Raw genomic sequence first — 15,571 nt, 5'->3', positions numbered from 1 at the left:
ACAAGAATGAACCTCATTGGTTCTCACTTAAGCTCAAACGTGCTGAGTAACACGAGAATGAACCTCATTGGTTCTCGCTGAAGCTCAAACGTGATGCGTAACACGAGAATGAACCTCATTGGTTCTCGCTGAAGCTCAAACGTGCTGCGTAACACGAGAATGAACCTCATTGGTTCTCCCTGAAGCTCAAACGTGATGCGTAACACGAGAATGAACCTCATTGGTTCTCGCTGAAGCTCAAACGTGCTGAGTAACACGAGAATGAACCTCATTGGTTCTCCCTGAAGCTCAAACGTGCTGCGTAACACGAGAATGAACCTCATTGGTTCTCGCTGAAGCTCAAAAATGCTGCGTAACACGAGAATGAACCTCATTGGTTCTCGCTGAAGCTCAAACATGCTGCGTAACACAAGAATGAACCTCATTGGTTCTCACTGAAGCTCAAACGTGCTGAGTAACATGAGAATGAACCTCATTGGTTCTCGCTGAAGCTCAAACGTGCTGAGTAACACGAGAATGAACCTCATTGGTTCTCCCTGAAGCTCAAACGTGCTGAGTAACACGAGAATGAACCTCATTGGTTCTCCCTGAAGCTCAAACGTGCTGCGTAACACGAGAATGAACCTCATTGGTTCTCGCTGAAGCTCAAAAGTGCTGCGTAACACGAGAATGAACCTCATTGGTTCTCGCTGAAGCTCAAACATGCTGCGTAACACAAGAATGAACCTCATTGGTTCTCACTGAAGCTCAAACGTGCTGAGTAACATGAGAATGAACCTCATTGGTTCTCGCTGAAGCTCAAACGTGCTGCGTAACACGAGAATGAACCTCATTGGTTCTCCCTGAAGCTCAAACGTGATGCGTAACACGAGAATGAACCTCATTGGTTCTCGCTGAAGCTCAAACGTGCTGAGTAACACGAGAATGAACCTCATTGGTTCTCCCTGAAGCTCAAACGTGCTGCGTAACGCAAGAATGAACCTCATTGGTTCTCGCTGAAGCTCAAACGTGATGCGTAACACGAGAATGAACCTCATTGGTTCTCACTGAAGCTCAAACGTGATTCGTAACACAAGAATGAACCTCATTGGTTCTCACTGAAGCTCAAACGTGATGCGTAACACGAGAATGAACCTCATTGGTTCACGCTGAAGCTCAAAAGTGATGCGTAACACAAGAATGAACCTCATTGGTTCTCACTGAAGCTCAAACGTGATGCGTAACACAAGAATGAACCTCATTGGTTCTCACTGAAGCTCAAACGTGATGCGTAACACGAGAATGAACCTCATTGGTTCACGCTGAAGCTCAAAAGTGATGCGTAACACAAGAATGAACCTCATTGGTTCTCACTGAAGCTCAAACGTGATGCGTAACACGAGAATGAACCTCATTGGTTCTCACTGAAGCTCAAAAGTGATGCTTAACAGAAGAATGAACCTCATTGGTTCTCACTGAAGCTCAAACATGCTGCGTAACACAAGAATGAACCTAATTGGTTCTCGCTGAAGCTCAAATGTTCTGTGTAACACGAGAATGAACCTCATTGGTTCTCGCTGAAGCTCAAACGTGATGCGTAACACGAGAATGAACCTCATTGGTTCTCGCTGAAGCTCAAATGTGCTACGTAACACAAGAAAGAACCTCATTGGTTCTCGCTGAAGCTCAAATGTGCTGCGTAACACGAGAATGAACCTCATTGGTTCTCACTGAAGCTCAAACGTGCTGAGTAACACGAGAATGAACCTCATTGGTTCTCACTGAAGCTCAAACGTGCTGAGTAACACAAGAATGAACCTCATTGGTTCTCACTGAAGCTCAAACGTGATGCGTAACACAAGAATGAACCTCATTGGTTCTCACTTAAGCTCAAACGTGCTGAGTAACACGAGAATGAACCTCATTGGTTCTCGCTGAAGCTCAAACGTGATGCGTAACACGAGAATGAACCTCATTGGTTCTCGCTGAAGCTCAAACGTGCTGCGTAACACGAGAATGAACCTCATTGGTTCTCCCTGAAGCTCAAACGTGATGCGTAACACGAGAATGAACCTCATTGGTTCTCGCTGAAGCTCAAACGTGCTGAGTAACACGAGAATGAACCTCATTGGTTCTCGCTGAAGCTCAAAAATGCTGCGTAACACGAGAATGAACCTCATTGGTTCTCGCTGAAGCTCAAACATGCTGCGTAACACAAGAATGAACCTCATTGGTTCTCACTGAAGCTCAAACGTGCTGAGTAACATGAGAATGAACCTCATTGGTTCTCGCTGAAGCTCAAACGTGCTGAGTAACACGAGAATGAACCTCATTGGTTCTCCCTGAAGCTCAAACGTGCTGAGTAACACGAGAATGAACCTCATTGGTTCTCCCTGAAGCTCAAACGTGCTGCGTAACACGAGAATGAACCTCATTGGTTCTCGCTGAAGCTCAAAAGTGCTGCGTAACACGAGAATGAACCTCATTGGTTCTCGCTGAAGCTCAAACATGCTGCGTAACACAAGAATGAACCTCATTGGTTCTCACTGAAGCTCAAACGTGCTGAGTAACATGAGAATGAACCTCATTGGTTCTCGCTGAAGCTCAAACGTGCTGCGTAACACGAGAATGAACCTCATTGGTTCTCCCTGAAGCTCAAACGTGATGCGTAACACGAGAATGAACCTCATTGGTTCTCGCTGAAGCTCAAACGTGCTGAGTAACACGAGAATGAACCTCATTGGTTCTCCCTGAAGCTCAAACGTGCTGCGTAACACGAGAATGAACCTCATTGGTTCTCGCTGAAGCTCAAAAGTGCTGCGTAACACGAGAATGAACCTCATTGGTTCTCGCTGAAGCTCAAACATGCTGCGTAACACAAGAATGAACCTCATTGGTTCTCACTGAAGCTCAAACGTGCTGAGTAACACGAGAATGAACCTCATTGGTTCTCGCTGAAGCTCAAACGTGATGCGTAACACGAGAATGAACCTCATTGGTTCTCCCTGAAGCTCAAACGTGCTGCGTAACACGAGAATGAACCTCATTGGTACTCGCTGAAGCTCAAAAGTGATGCGTAACACGAGAATGAACCTCATTGGTTCTCCCTGAAGCTCAAACGTGCTGCGTAACACGAGAATGAACCTCATTGGTTCTCGCTGAAGCTCAAAAGTGCTGCGTAACACGAGAATGAACCTCATTGGTTCTCGCTGAAGCTCAAACATGCTGCGTAACACAAGAATGAACCTCATTGGTTCTCACTTAAGCTCAAACGTGCTGAGTAACACGAGAATGAACCTCATTGGTTCTCGCTGAAGCTCAAACGTGATGCGTAACACGAGAATGAACCTCATTGGTTCTCCCTGAAGCTCAAACGTGCTGCGTAACACGAGAATGAACCTCATTGGTACTCGCTGAAGCTCAAAAGTGATGCGTAACACGAGAATGAACCTCATTGGTTCTCACTGAAGCTCAAACGTGCTGCGTAACACGAGAATGAACCTCATTGGTTCTCGCTGAAGCTCAAACGTGCTGAGTAACACGAGAATGAACCTCATTGGTTCTCGCTGAAGCTCAAACGTGATGCGTAACACGAGAATGAACCTCATTGGTTCTCGCTGAAGCTCAAACGTGCTGAGTAACACGAGAATGAACCTCATTGGTTCTCGCTGAAGCTCAAACGTGATGCGTAACACAAGAATGAACCTCATTGGTTCTCGCTGAAGCTCAAACGTGATGCGTAACACGAGAATGAACCTCATTGGTTCTCGCTGAAGCTCAAACGTGCTGAGTAACACGAGAATGAACCTCATTGGTTCTCGCTGAAGCTCAAACGTGATGCGTAACACAAGAATGAACCTCATTGGTTCTCGCTGAAGCTCAAACGTGCTGAGTAACACGAGAATGAACCTCATTGGTTCTCGCTGAAGCTCAAACGTGATGCATAACACGAGAATGAACCTCATTGGTTCTCGCTGAAGCTCAAACGTGCTGCGTAACACGAGAATGAACCTCATTGGTACTCGCTGAAGCTCAAAAGTGCTGCGTAACACGAGAATGAACCTCATTGGTTCTCGCTGAAGCTCAAACGTGCTGCGTAACACGAGAATGAACCTCATTGGTTCTCGCTGAAGCTCAAACGTGCTGAGTAACACGAGAATGAACCTCATTGGTTCTCGCTGAAGCTCAAACGTGATGCGTAACACGAGAATGAACCTCATTGGTTCTCGCTGAAGCTCAAACGTGATGCGTAACACGAGAATGAACCTCATTGGTTCTCGCTGAAGCTCAAACGTGCTGCGTAACACGAGAATGAACCTCATTGGTACTCGCTGAAGCTCAAAAGTGCTGCGTAACACGAGAATGAACCTCATTGGTTCTCGCTGAAGCTCAAACGTGCTGCGTAACACGAGAATGAACCTCATTGGTTCTCCCTGAAGCTCAAACGTGCTGCGTAACACGAGAAAGAACCTCATTGGTTCTCGCTGAAGCTCAAACGTGCTGAGTAACACGAGAATGAACCTCATTGGTTCTCGCTGAAGCTCAAACGTGATGCGTAACACGAGAATGAACCTCATTGGTTCTCGCTGAAGCTCAAACGTGCAGAGTAACATGAGAATGAACCTCATTGGTTCTCGCTGAAGCTCAAACGTGATGCGTAACACAAGAATGAACCTCATTGGTTCTCGCTGAAGCTCAAACGTGCTGAGTAACACGAGAATGAACCTCATTGGTTCTCGCTGAAGCTCAAACGTGATGCGTAACACGAGAATGAACCTCATTGGTTCTCGCTGAAGCTCAAACGTGCTGCGTAACACAAGAATGAACCTCATTGGTTCTCGCTGAAGCTCAAACATGCTGCGTAACACAAGAATGAACCTCATTGGTACTCGCTGAAGCTCAAAAGTGCTGCGTAACACAAGAATGAACCTCATTGGTTCTCCCTGAAGCTCAAACGTGCTGCGTAACACGAGAATGAACCTCATTGGTACTCGCTGAAGCTCAAAAGTGCTGCGTAACACGAGAATGAACCTCATTGGTTCTCGCTGAAGCTCAAACGTGCTGCGTAACACAAGAATGAACCTCATTGGTTCTCACTGAAGCTCAAACGTGATGCGTAACACAAGAATGAACCTCATTGGTTCTCACTTAAGCTCAGACGTGCTGAGTAACACGAGAATTAACCTCATTGGTTCTCGCTGAAGCTCAAACGTGATGCGTAACACGAGAATGAACCTCATTGGTTCTCCCTGAAGCTCAAACGTGCTGCGTAACACGAGAATGAACCTCATTGGTTCTCGCTGAAGCTCAAACATGCTGCGTAACACAAGAATGAACCTCATTGGTTCTCACTGAAGCTCAAACACAATGCGTAACACAAGAATGAACCTCATTGGTACTCGCTGAAGCTCAAAAGTGATGCGTAACACGAGAATGAACCTCATTGGTTCTCGCTGAAGCTCAAACGTGCTGCGTAACACGAGAATGAACCTCATTGGTTCTCGCTGAAGCTCAAACGTGCTGAGTAACACGAGAATGAACCTCATTGGTTCTCGCTGAAGCTCAAACGTGCTGCGTAACACGAGAATGAACCTCATTGGTTCTCGCTGAAGCTCAAACTTGCTGAGTAACACGAGAATGAACCTCATTGGTTCTCGCTGAAGCTCAAACTTGCTGAGTAACACGAGAATGAACCTCATTGGTTCTCGCTGAAGCTCAAACGTGCTGCGTAACACGAGAATGAACCTCATTGGTTCTCGCTGAAGCTCAAACGTGCTGCGTAACACGAGAATGAACCTCATTGGTTCTCGCTGAAGCTCAAACGTGCTGCGTAACACGAGAATGAACCTCATTGGTTCTCGCTGAAGCTCAAACGTGCTGCGTAACACGAGAATGAACCTCATTGGTTCTCGCTGAAGCTCAAACGTGCTGCGTAACACGAGAATAAACCTCATTGGTTCTCCCTGAAGCTCAAACGTGCTGCGTAACACGAGAATGAACCTCATTGGTTTTCGCTGAAGCTCAAACGTGCTGCGTAACACGAGAATTAACCTCATTGGTTCTCGCTGAAGCTCAAAAGTGCTGCGTAACACGAGAATGAACCTCATTGGTTCTCGCTGAAGCTCAAAAGTGCTGCGTAACACGAGAATGAACCTCATTGGTTCTCGCTGAAGCTCAAACATGCTGCGTAACACAAGAATGAACCTCATTGGTTCTCGCTGAAGCTCAAACGTGATGCGTAACACGAGAATGAACCTCATTGGTTCTCACTTAAGCTCAAACGTGATGCGTAACACGAGAATGAACCTCATTGGTTCTCGCTGAAGCTCAAACGTGATGCATAACACAATAATGAACATCAGTGGTTATCTGATTTTGTGCTGCCATGTTTCTACGGTAGCCCTGAAAGGACAAACTTCTCTACAGAGCACTAGCCACTCTCTGCTGTCTCAGACGACATCTTTGCCCTGTGTCGGCCACCGTAGCTTCTCTGTGATCCGAGAAGAAGGGGTGAACGGTCGGCAGTTGCAATTCACAACCTCACCACTAGATGCCGCTAAAATTTACACACTGAACCTTTATTTATAATATCTATTTAGCTGTGCTTTAACTCTTTTCCAGCCAGTGTTTTTTTTTTAAAAAACTATCCCCTAGGGTAGACGAAGTGTGGAGAAGCACCTCCCTACCCCCTACCTCTTCACGGGTCGACATTTTATATGGTAAAGTTTGATTTATATGCTATTTAATATTTGATAATTGCAGTACTACTATTGCTTGTCTATGCTGCTTCTTCGCCTGTGTTTTAAAAAACGAGATTCTGTATTCTTTCAGAAGATGCTAATAGTGCCCCCTACTGTAATGAAAACATGGATTGTTTGCAAATTCCGTCAGGAAGCATTGTCATAAATTACGGAAAATTCTGTCGAAAGATTAGCTGTGGCAGACTTATTTCTGATCCAGCTATGAAATGAAAATATCTGAATGATCACTGTTTTGTAAGTGTTTGAGGATCTCTCTCATGTTGTGATGATGATGATGATGATGATGATGATGATGAACTCCTCCCCTCCCGGTGAGCAGGTGTCAGGTTCAGAGTCTCTCACTGAAGGTCTACTCTAGACAGACATGGAGAAGCAGAGCGACACCGACCGCTAGAGACACGCGGCTAACCAGCAGACTGAACCCTGACCAGCGGCGGTTTACCTGAGGAAGTTCGGCTCGTGTCAGGATGGGCTGCGCGATATCAGGATCCGGATTGACAGCGGGAACACAAGAGAGCAGAAACACTGAGGACGCGGAAGGTCCGGCGTGTCTCACCCCGCGTCACATACACCTGATCAAAGAGTCCTGGAAAGTCATCCAGGAGGACATCGCCAAAGTGGGAATAATCATGTTCGTCAGGTGAGAGAGTTAAAGCAGCTTTACAGAAAATGCACGCGGTTGAATTCGTGATGTCCGTTCCCAAATATCAACAAGAAAACAATGTTCCACCACGTTAAATATGAATTAGAGATAATTATTATATGTTTAGACCTGTTGATGCTTCACATCAGCTTAATGACTAATATTTAACTGCATATTGATGTATTACGTGATGCCTCGCGGTCCAAACCGATGAAAACTAGGGTTTTTGTCACACTTTTTTTTTTTACTCCAGTGAATCATTCTATCTAAAAAAAAATGCTGGGTTGTTTCAACACATGTTTGGGTCAAATATGGTCAAGCAACCGTTGATTAAAATTTTAATTCAAAAACTTAAACCAACGGTTACAAATTTAAACCATCTATCTATCTATCTATCTATCTATCTATCTATCTATCTATCTACACTCTAAAAAAAAGGCTCGTAATCATAGGGGAACCTTTTTTAGTGCTATATAGCACCAATTTTGGTGCTTCAGTGGTTCTTCAGCGGTTCTTCAGAGGTGCTATATAGCACCTTAGTCAAAGAACCGGTGAAGAACCTCTGAAGAACCACTGAAGCACCAAAATTGGTGCTATATAGCACTAAAAAAGGTTCCCCTATGATAACGAGCCAAGAACCATTTTTGGTGCAATATAGAACCTTTTTTTTTTTAGAGTCTGTCTATCTATCTATCTATCTATCTATCTATCTATCTATCTATCTATCTATCTATCTATCTATCTATCTATCTATCTATCTATCTATCAAATACTGGGGTGTTTAAACCATTGTTTGGGTCAAATATGGACATTGGGATTTAAATTTAAAATCCTAAACCAACAGTTAAAAATGTAAACCAACGGTTGGATTTGTCCGTATTTGATCCAAACATGGGTTGAAACACCCCAGTTTTTTCCATCCATATCTTAACTAGTTAGAGTAGCCTTTTGACAAACTATTGAACATTTCCACAATACACAAACAGAATATACTGTTGACCACGTTGATCAGCGGGGCAAGTTGTCTCAATAGAAATCTGGTGTAGCCTATTGTAATGTATTACAGCCTATTTAATGTTTAGATTTAAATCAGCAATATTATAAACCCAAGAACCACATTTTCTTTTTAAGAATAAATAATATTGCATCTGTAAGTCACACAGGTGTCAATCAGGTGTCAAACATTTTCTACCACTTTTTACCATCCAATCAATTCACCACAAATTAAATCAAGTCCCGCATGTTGCAAATCCTTTGGAAATGTCACATTACGAAAGCAAAATGGCGTTTCACATTGACATTCGTCCGCCATTGTGTGTGAGTGTTAACGGTTTGCACTATAGACGAATATAATGCGTTTTTCCTCTTAGTTGCGTTTTAAATGCGTCTCTGGCATCATGAAAAAGTACAATGTGCGACAAAGTAGAATACTGAGAAAAGTGCAAACGTAAAAGCTGAATCGGGTTAAAATAATGATTGTGAAGCAACTTTCACAGAGTCTCTCGAGAGATGATGCTCGTATTAACATCAGGTGGACCACAGTCGCACTTTCTTTTCAAATCTTGATAAATGATAGATTTTTTTATATAATGGCATGTTCTCGCTATATAAGAGCATCTTCAGAAAGAGTTCATTAATGTGACTTTAATGCACCAAATGTCCAGGTGATGCCCAGTGGATAAAGAGTTAAGCGCTCATCATGTGATCTTTTATTGATTGAAATGTTAAACCGTTATTAGCAGTGCTCATTATTGTGTTCTCTGTGTTCTGTTATTGTTCGCTAATGTATTGATTTGAAATCTGACAGCTGCGTCGTGACAGAAACATTAGCTGAGAGAACAAGCGTCTCTTTCAGTATTTTGTCAGTATTATGGACTGAAGTCGTTATTTTTGCAGTATCAATGTTAAAAGCATTGATGCATCCATCAAACAAACACACTGCACAAGTAATAAATCTTTCCCAACACATTAGGACACATTCATTTGTCAGCGGAATGAACATTTGCTGCTAATGTAACGGATTTGTTTGAGGACGCTGCAGTTTTTGTGTGTGAAACAGCTGTTATTATGAAGATAAGACTGCAAATGAAGAGAAACTAGAGTTTCACATCACAACGATGATGAAAGGACAGACCTGAGGAGTGTCTGAATGAGATTCATCGGGTCCTTTCTCTTCACTAATGTCACTGTTCGTCATGTTTGAAGTCTCAGTGTCTTTGAATCAGCTGGGGATCAGAAGTCACACTTGACCCTTGAATTATGGTCAAATTCTGGCTACGATCTCTACGGTGCAGGTCGAATTGACCCTAGTTGGATTCAATATAATTCACCAAAAATCACACTTGGGGAAAAACTTTTGCAATGCTTTAAACATTAATAGTTCTCACACATTACAAAAGAAATGAAACCGATTGTAAAAACATGTATTTACCATTTTTTCCCCCACAAACTAAATTTAATAAACAGTTTTGTATGAAAGCTTGTTTCCAGCACGGAGGAAAAGGTAAAAAAAGAAAAGGTACTTGCGTCTTTTTAGGTATGAACGCAAAATTGCATAAAATAAAGTCTGAATTGTGTTAGAAAAGGTCGCACATTTTTATACTTTTGCATTCTGTGGTGGGAACAAGCTTGCGTAGTATCGTAATTTTAAACAGACGAAGTGTGGAAATCATTTTCTCTGTTTGCTTTCCTGAAGCTCAAACTGTAGTAATACGGCGCTTGCAATGCCAAAATCATGGGTTCGAGTCCCAGTAAATTGTACGGCAAAAATGTACAGCGTCGATTCAGTGCAATTTCCTTTTCAGATCAAAACATCTGCCAAATGCATACGTTTAAGTGCTCTCCCATCGAACTAATTATATTCTAATGCTGCGTTCACACCAAATGCGAATAGAGCGTCAGGCGCGAGTGATTTCAACGTTAAGTCAATGGAAAGGTGCGTTGACGTGCGTCTGGAGGTCTCGCGGCGCGGAAGGCGTGTTTCGCGCGGCGCGAAGGACGCGAATCCGCCTCATTCACGCGTCCAGTTCGCGCGATTTGAGCGTCTTGCGCGACACGCGCGTAACACATGAATGGTGCTTTTGTGCATTCACGCGTTTGAAGCGAATTCGCGTCTGACGCCCGAGTTGAAAAATTTGAACTTTGACGTCAATTCGCGCCGCGTTAACCAATCAGGAGCCTGCTTGCTGCTGTCACGTGGTAAAGTGACGTGTATGAGAAACCCTGCATAAATTGAAAATAGTACTATTGTGTCACAAAATGTAGTTTTAAGACTTTTTCAGTTGTTTTCAATGAAGTTGTTTAAAGCTCAAATCTGTGGTTTATTTACAAAGAGAGCGCCTATTTAAAAAAAAAATCTTGTGTTTTTGGAGTTGTGAGATCCAGGCGATCACCGGGCAATCACTGCTCATAACCCCAGCGAAGGCAGCCTTTCCTCGGCCAGTCCTTCTGGCGTCTGCCGCTGGCTCTGATGTGCTGTAGTGGTTCGTTTTGTGTAGATCTAACGGCTGAGCTTTGCTCTCATGAATCTATAATTTGTTGTCTGCCAAATCGTTTTGACTGAGGGCAAAGAGAAGTTTCATAACTTTATATTTTAAGGATATTTAAACATACATGCAGTGAAGCCTGGACCACATTTGTGTGGCTATTAATGCTTAATATATATTTTTAATGAAAATTAAAAGAGGCAGAGTGGTGTTTTATGACATATTTCTCCTGGAGTGCCTTGAACGCGCGTCAATTTAGTTTCAAACGCTCGATTTCTACGCGCGTCCAACTCGCTGCGGACGCGCGAATGCATTCAAAATGTTCGCGCGTGAAACTAGACGCGGTAGACGCGATTTTGACGCTCAATTCGCGTTTGGTGTGAACGCAGCATAAGAACGTTTTGCTAACATTCCATTACGTTTTTTTAATGTTCTCATAATGTTCAAAACATCCACTTTTTCAATGTTTTAAAACATGCTGTTTTTGTGCATGTGTCTTTAAATGCAAATGAGTGTCTGCTCCGCCCCCTTTCCAGAAGAGGGCGGAGCCTTACAGTTCGTGCCTCGGATACTCTGCTAAACTACAACATCTGTCTGGTTTTGATGATTATCTCTATCGCGCTCACGTCACACTGCAGTTCTTCATCATCATCAGAGTTTATGATCTATAAACCATATCAGTCTAAACTTCTGAGATATGGTTTTCTGAGTGCACACACACCTGAAGCACGCGCACAGAAAGCTGTGTGTCAGACGGAGCGTCCAGTGAGTATTAAACTCAGTTCTCTTTCACGTCTTATTGCGCTCAAACTGTCAAAAACACACACAGTTCACATAAACACAGGTTGTTGTAATGGCATGTGTGTGTTAGATCTGTGTGTTAAAGTGACAGCAGCGTCATATACAGAACCTCCAGCTATATCTGCTGTTAATATGAATCAAACAGAAAATCACTCACTGCTCTCGACTGAAAAACTTTAGCAGCTTTAATAAGAACACATTTCTGACTTTAATGCTCTGACGAGGAGATAAACATGAAGGACTGTGTGCAGTTCACTGAGGGCGGAGTCTTTGCCAAAAGGGCGGAGTCTGTCAGTAGTTGTGAGTGTGGCCTTTGCTAATAGGGCGGAGTCTGTCAGCAGTCATGGGCGTGGCCTGTGCTAATAGGGCGGAGTCTGTCAGCAGTCATGGGCGTGGCCTGTGCTAATAGGGCGGAGTCTGCCAGCAGTCATGGGCGGGGCCTGTGCTAATAGGGCGGAGTCTGTCAGAAGTTGTGAGTGGGGCCTGTGCTAATAGGGCGGAGTCTGACAGCAGTCATGGGCGGGGCCTGTGCTAATAGGGCGCAGTCTGTCAGAAGTTGTGAGTGGGACCTGTGCTAATAGGGCGGAGTCTGTCAGCAGTCATGGGCGGGGCCTGTGCTAATAGGGCGGAGTCTGTCAGCTGTCGTGGAAGGGGTCTATGCTAATAGGGCGGAGTCTGTCAGCAGTCATGGGCGGGGCCTGTGCTAATAGGGTGGAGTCTGTCAGCAGTCATGGGCAGGGCCTGTGCTAATAGGGCGGAGTCTGTCAGCAGTCATGGGTGGAGCCTGTGCTAATAGGGCGGAGTCTGTCAGCAGTCATGGGCGGGTTCTGTGCTAATAGGGCGGAGTCTGTCAGCTGTCGTGGAAGGGGTCTATGCTAATAGGGCGGAGTCTGTCAGCAGTCATGGGCGGGGCCTGTGCTAATAGGGCGGAGTCTGTCAGCAGTCATGGGCGGGGCCTGTGCTAATAGGGCGGAGTCTGTCAGCAGTCATTAGGCTTGTTCGACTTCACCCAGCGATGCGCAGACTGATCGGCGACTGACTTGAAGCAGTGCATGCCGGTTAGAAATTTTGTCCGACTTGAGGCAGCGCCGACGCCACGTGACAGTGACGTATGTCAACAAAGTGCCGCGAGAGCGATTCGAGAGCAGCCGCTAATACAGCCGGTGCAGTTTCTCCAGAGCGGCTGCTCGAGGCTGCACGGGCTCTGATGACGACACAGCTGTTCTACGATTGGCCAGATTCACCGCATGACAGCGATCACGTGTGTTTCTTATTTATTCTAAAACCTTCAGCTCCACTAATGCGCACAAATCTGTTTTTTATAACAGTAAAACCTCCTTTCATGTAGTCGCGATGTTATATTGTCATGTTTTTCAAAATAGAACTGATTAAAAACATAGACCCCACTTCATTGATAGGCTTATATGTTGAACTTTATTCTTGTACAAACACACGCTGTATTAAGCAGTACATGAAGTATTACATGACAATAATGTCTCTGAAATCTGTGTAATGCCAAATATTGCATTTATTTCACTTCAGCTGATAAAGTGTGCAAACACAGCGCGAGCGTCACCGCGGGAAGCAGAAAGTGTCCGACTTCACGTCTGTGTTTGCAGCTCCTCCTCGCCTGCACGCGGCTACTCTCGCCGATCAGTTGCATCCAGCCGCAGCCGATGTCGAACACACCTATTGAAGGGGTCTATGCTAATAGGGTGGAGTGTGTCAGCAGTCGTGGGCGTGGCCTGTGCTAATAGGATGGAGTCTGTCGGGGGCTATGCCTGCTTTAATAGGGCGGAGTCTGTCAGCAGTCATGGGTGGAGCCTGTGCTTATAGGGCGGAGTCTGTCAGCAGTCATGGGTGGGGCCTGTGCTAATAGGGCGGAGTCTGTCAGCAGTCATGGGTGGGGCCTGTGCTAATAGGGCGGAGTCTGTCAGCAGTCATGGGTGGAGCCTGTGCTTATAGGGCGGAGTCTGTCAGCAGTCATGGGTGGGGCCTGTGCTAATAGGGCGGAGTCTGACAGCAGTCATGGGTGGGGCCTGTGCTAATAGGGCGGAGTCTGACAGCAGTCATGGGTGGGGCCTGTGCTAATAGGGCGGAGTAGGCTTGCTACGATAGTCGGTGTTGCCGGTGTCCAGACTCAACACCGGTTATCACTTGCCCACCGTGGCACCGCCCACCGTCTTTTTGATTTTTTTATAGTAATAAAATAATTTAGTTCAGTTAGAGAACAGACAATACAAATAAAAACTGAACGTATCTGCTTAATAAAGCAGGATCTGACCGTGAGTCTCGGCAGCGGCAGGAGTCATTCATCAGATTTAAGAGTGAGGAGCTGACTGAGATGATCGCGGAAGATTTGGTTTCAAAGCGAAACGTAAAAGCGCCTATTTAAGGGAGTTTGTCATTTGTTTTGTTGTGTTTTTCATTAAAAATAATAGGCTAATGAACCCACAATTCAAGCAACCCGCAGCCGAATTGCCGCTAACTCAAAACCGAAAGTAAAATGTGTACGGCCGCACAGAGCGCGCATTGTTTACTTTCGCCTGGCTCCGCAGTGCGAGCCTCCGCTACGCTGACTGCGCGCATTTATTTTTGCCGCGCGCACCCTCGCGCTCGTGCGGGCGCGTCGAGTAGGCTATAAAGGCTTTACGGACGAACTGTTATTCATTCATGGCGTGCATCTCAATCATAGACTGATCAATGCTTGATCAGTGCCCTGACTACTGAACTAGGGAACTGATTGAGACGCACCCATGGTCTCACAGAGCGCGCATTTACAGACGAGCTGTCATTCACGGTGTGTGCGCACTGGCACGTTTTCAGTTCAGAGCGGTCGTGTGCATGTTACTTTCGATTAGATAGAATTAGTGATTTAAAAGCCTCCGCCGGTGATACCGGTATTACCGGTGTTGTCACACATCAATTAACCGGTGGGAAAATTTCCTCACCGTCACATCCCTAGGGCGGAGTCTGTCAGCAGTCATGGGTGGAGCCTGTGCTAATAGGGCGGAGTCTGTCAGCAGTCATGGGTGGGGCCTGCTTTAATAGGGCGGAGTCTGTCAGCAGTCATGGGTGGGGCCTGCTTTAATAGGGCGGAGTCTGTCAGCAGTCATGGGTGGAGCCTGTGCTAATAGGGCGGAGTCTGTCAGCAGTCATGGGTGGGGCCTGTGCTAATAGGGCGGAGTCTGTCAGCAGTCATGGGTGGGGCCTGTGCTAATAGGGCGGAGTCTGTCAGCAGTCATGGGTGGGGCCTGCTTTAATAGGGCGGAGTCTGTCAGCAGTCATGGGTGGGGCCTGCTTTAATAGGGCGGAGTCTGTCAGCAGTCATGGGTGGAGCCTGTGCTAATAGGGCGGAGTCTGTCAGCAGTCATGGGTGGGGCCTGTGCTAATAGGGCGGAGTCTGTCAGCAGTCATGGGTGGGGCCTGTGCTAATAGGGCGGAGTCTGTCAGCAGTCATGGGTGGGGCCTGTGCTAATAGGGCGGAGTCTGTCAGCTGTCGGGGCGGGGCCTAAGCATGTGTTACGTCCCATTGCATAGCAACTGCAAACGGCTTATTCAGAGACACTGGTTTTGATTTATGGGGGTTCAAAAAATACGAGTGGGTGTATTTTTTTATCATTATAGGGTGATTGTGTACACACACACTGCCCACACACATCCATGTTCAAACATGTAAAAGTGAATTTTGCATAATAGCTCCTCTTTAAACAAACATTTTCTCATTTTGTAAATATTGACATTATTTTTGAATGTTGAAAAAAGTTTCTGAAAAAAGCAGTGACGTTTAAAAACGTTTCTTGAATGATGTGTAAATAAAAATTGTTTACACATTTGTGCTAATGTTTTGATAACGTTATCTAAGACCAGATAACATTGAATGAACATTTGTTCGTAACCTT

At 45.2% G+C, this 15,571-nt stretch overlaps 1 protein-coding gene across 1 annotated transcript in view; it reads left to right on the top strand.

Annotated features, from left to right (window-relative positions):
• Positions 1–7,070: 7,070 nt before the first annotated feature.
• The window catches only part of xgb (x globin), a gene marked incomplete at its 3' end in the record, with an annotated part of 82,886 nt that continues 74,385 nt past the window's right edge, over positions 7,071–15,571 (top strand). Inside the window, exon 1 of the mRNA XM_079833703.1 lies at positions 7,071–7,380. Coding sequence (XP_079689829.1) covers positions 7,208–7,380 — 173 coding nt within the window. The 5' untranslated portion in view covers positions 7,071–7,207. The remainder of the gene's footprint in view (positions 7,381–15,571) is intronic.

Source organism: Gobio gobio, assembly GCF_949357685.1.
Source record: "Gobio gobio genome assembly, chromosome: 13".
Taxonomy (NCBI): Eukaryota; Metazoa; Chordata; class Actinopteri; order Cypriniformes; family Gobionidae; genus Gobio; species Gobio gobio.
The sequence above is the reverse complement of the archived record's forward strand: the minus strand, read 5'-3'. Positions and strand labels throughout refer to the sequence as shown.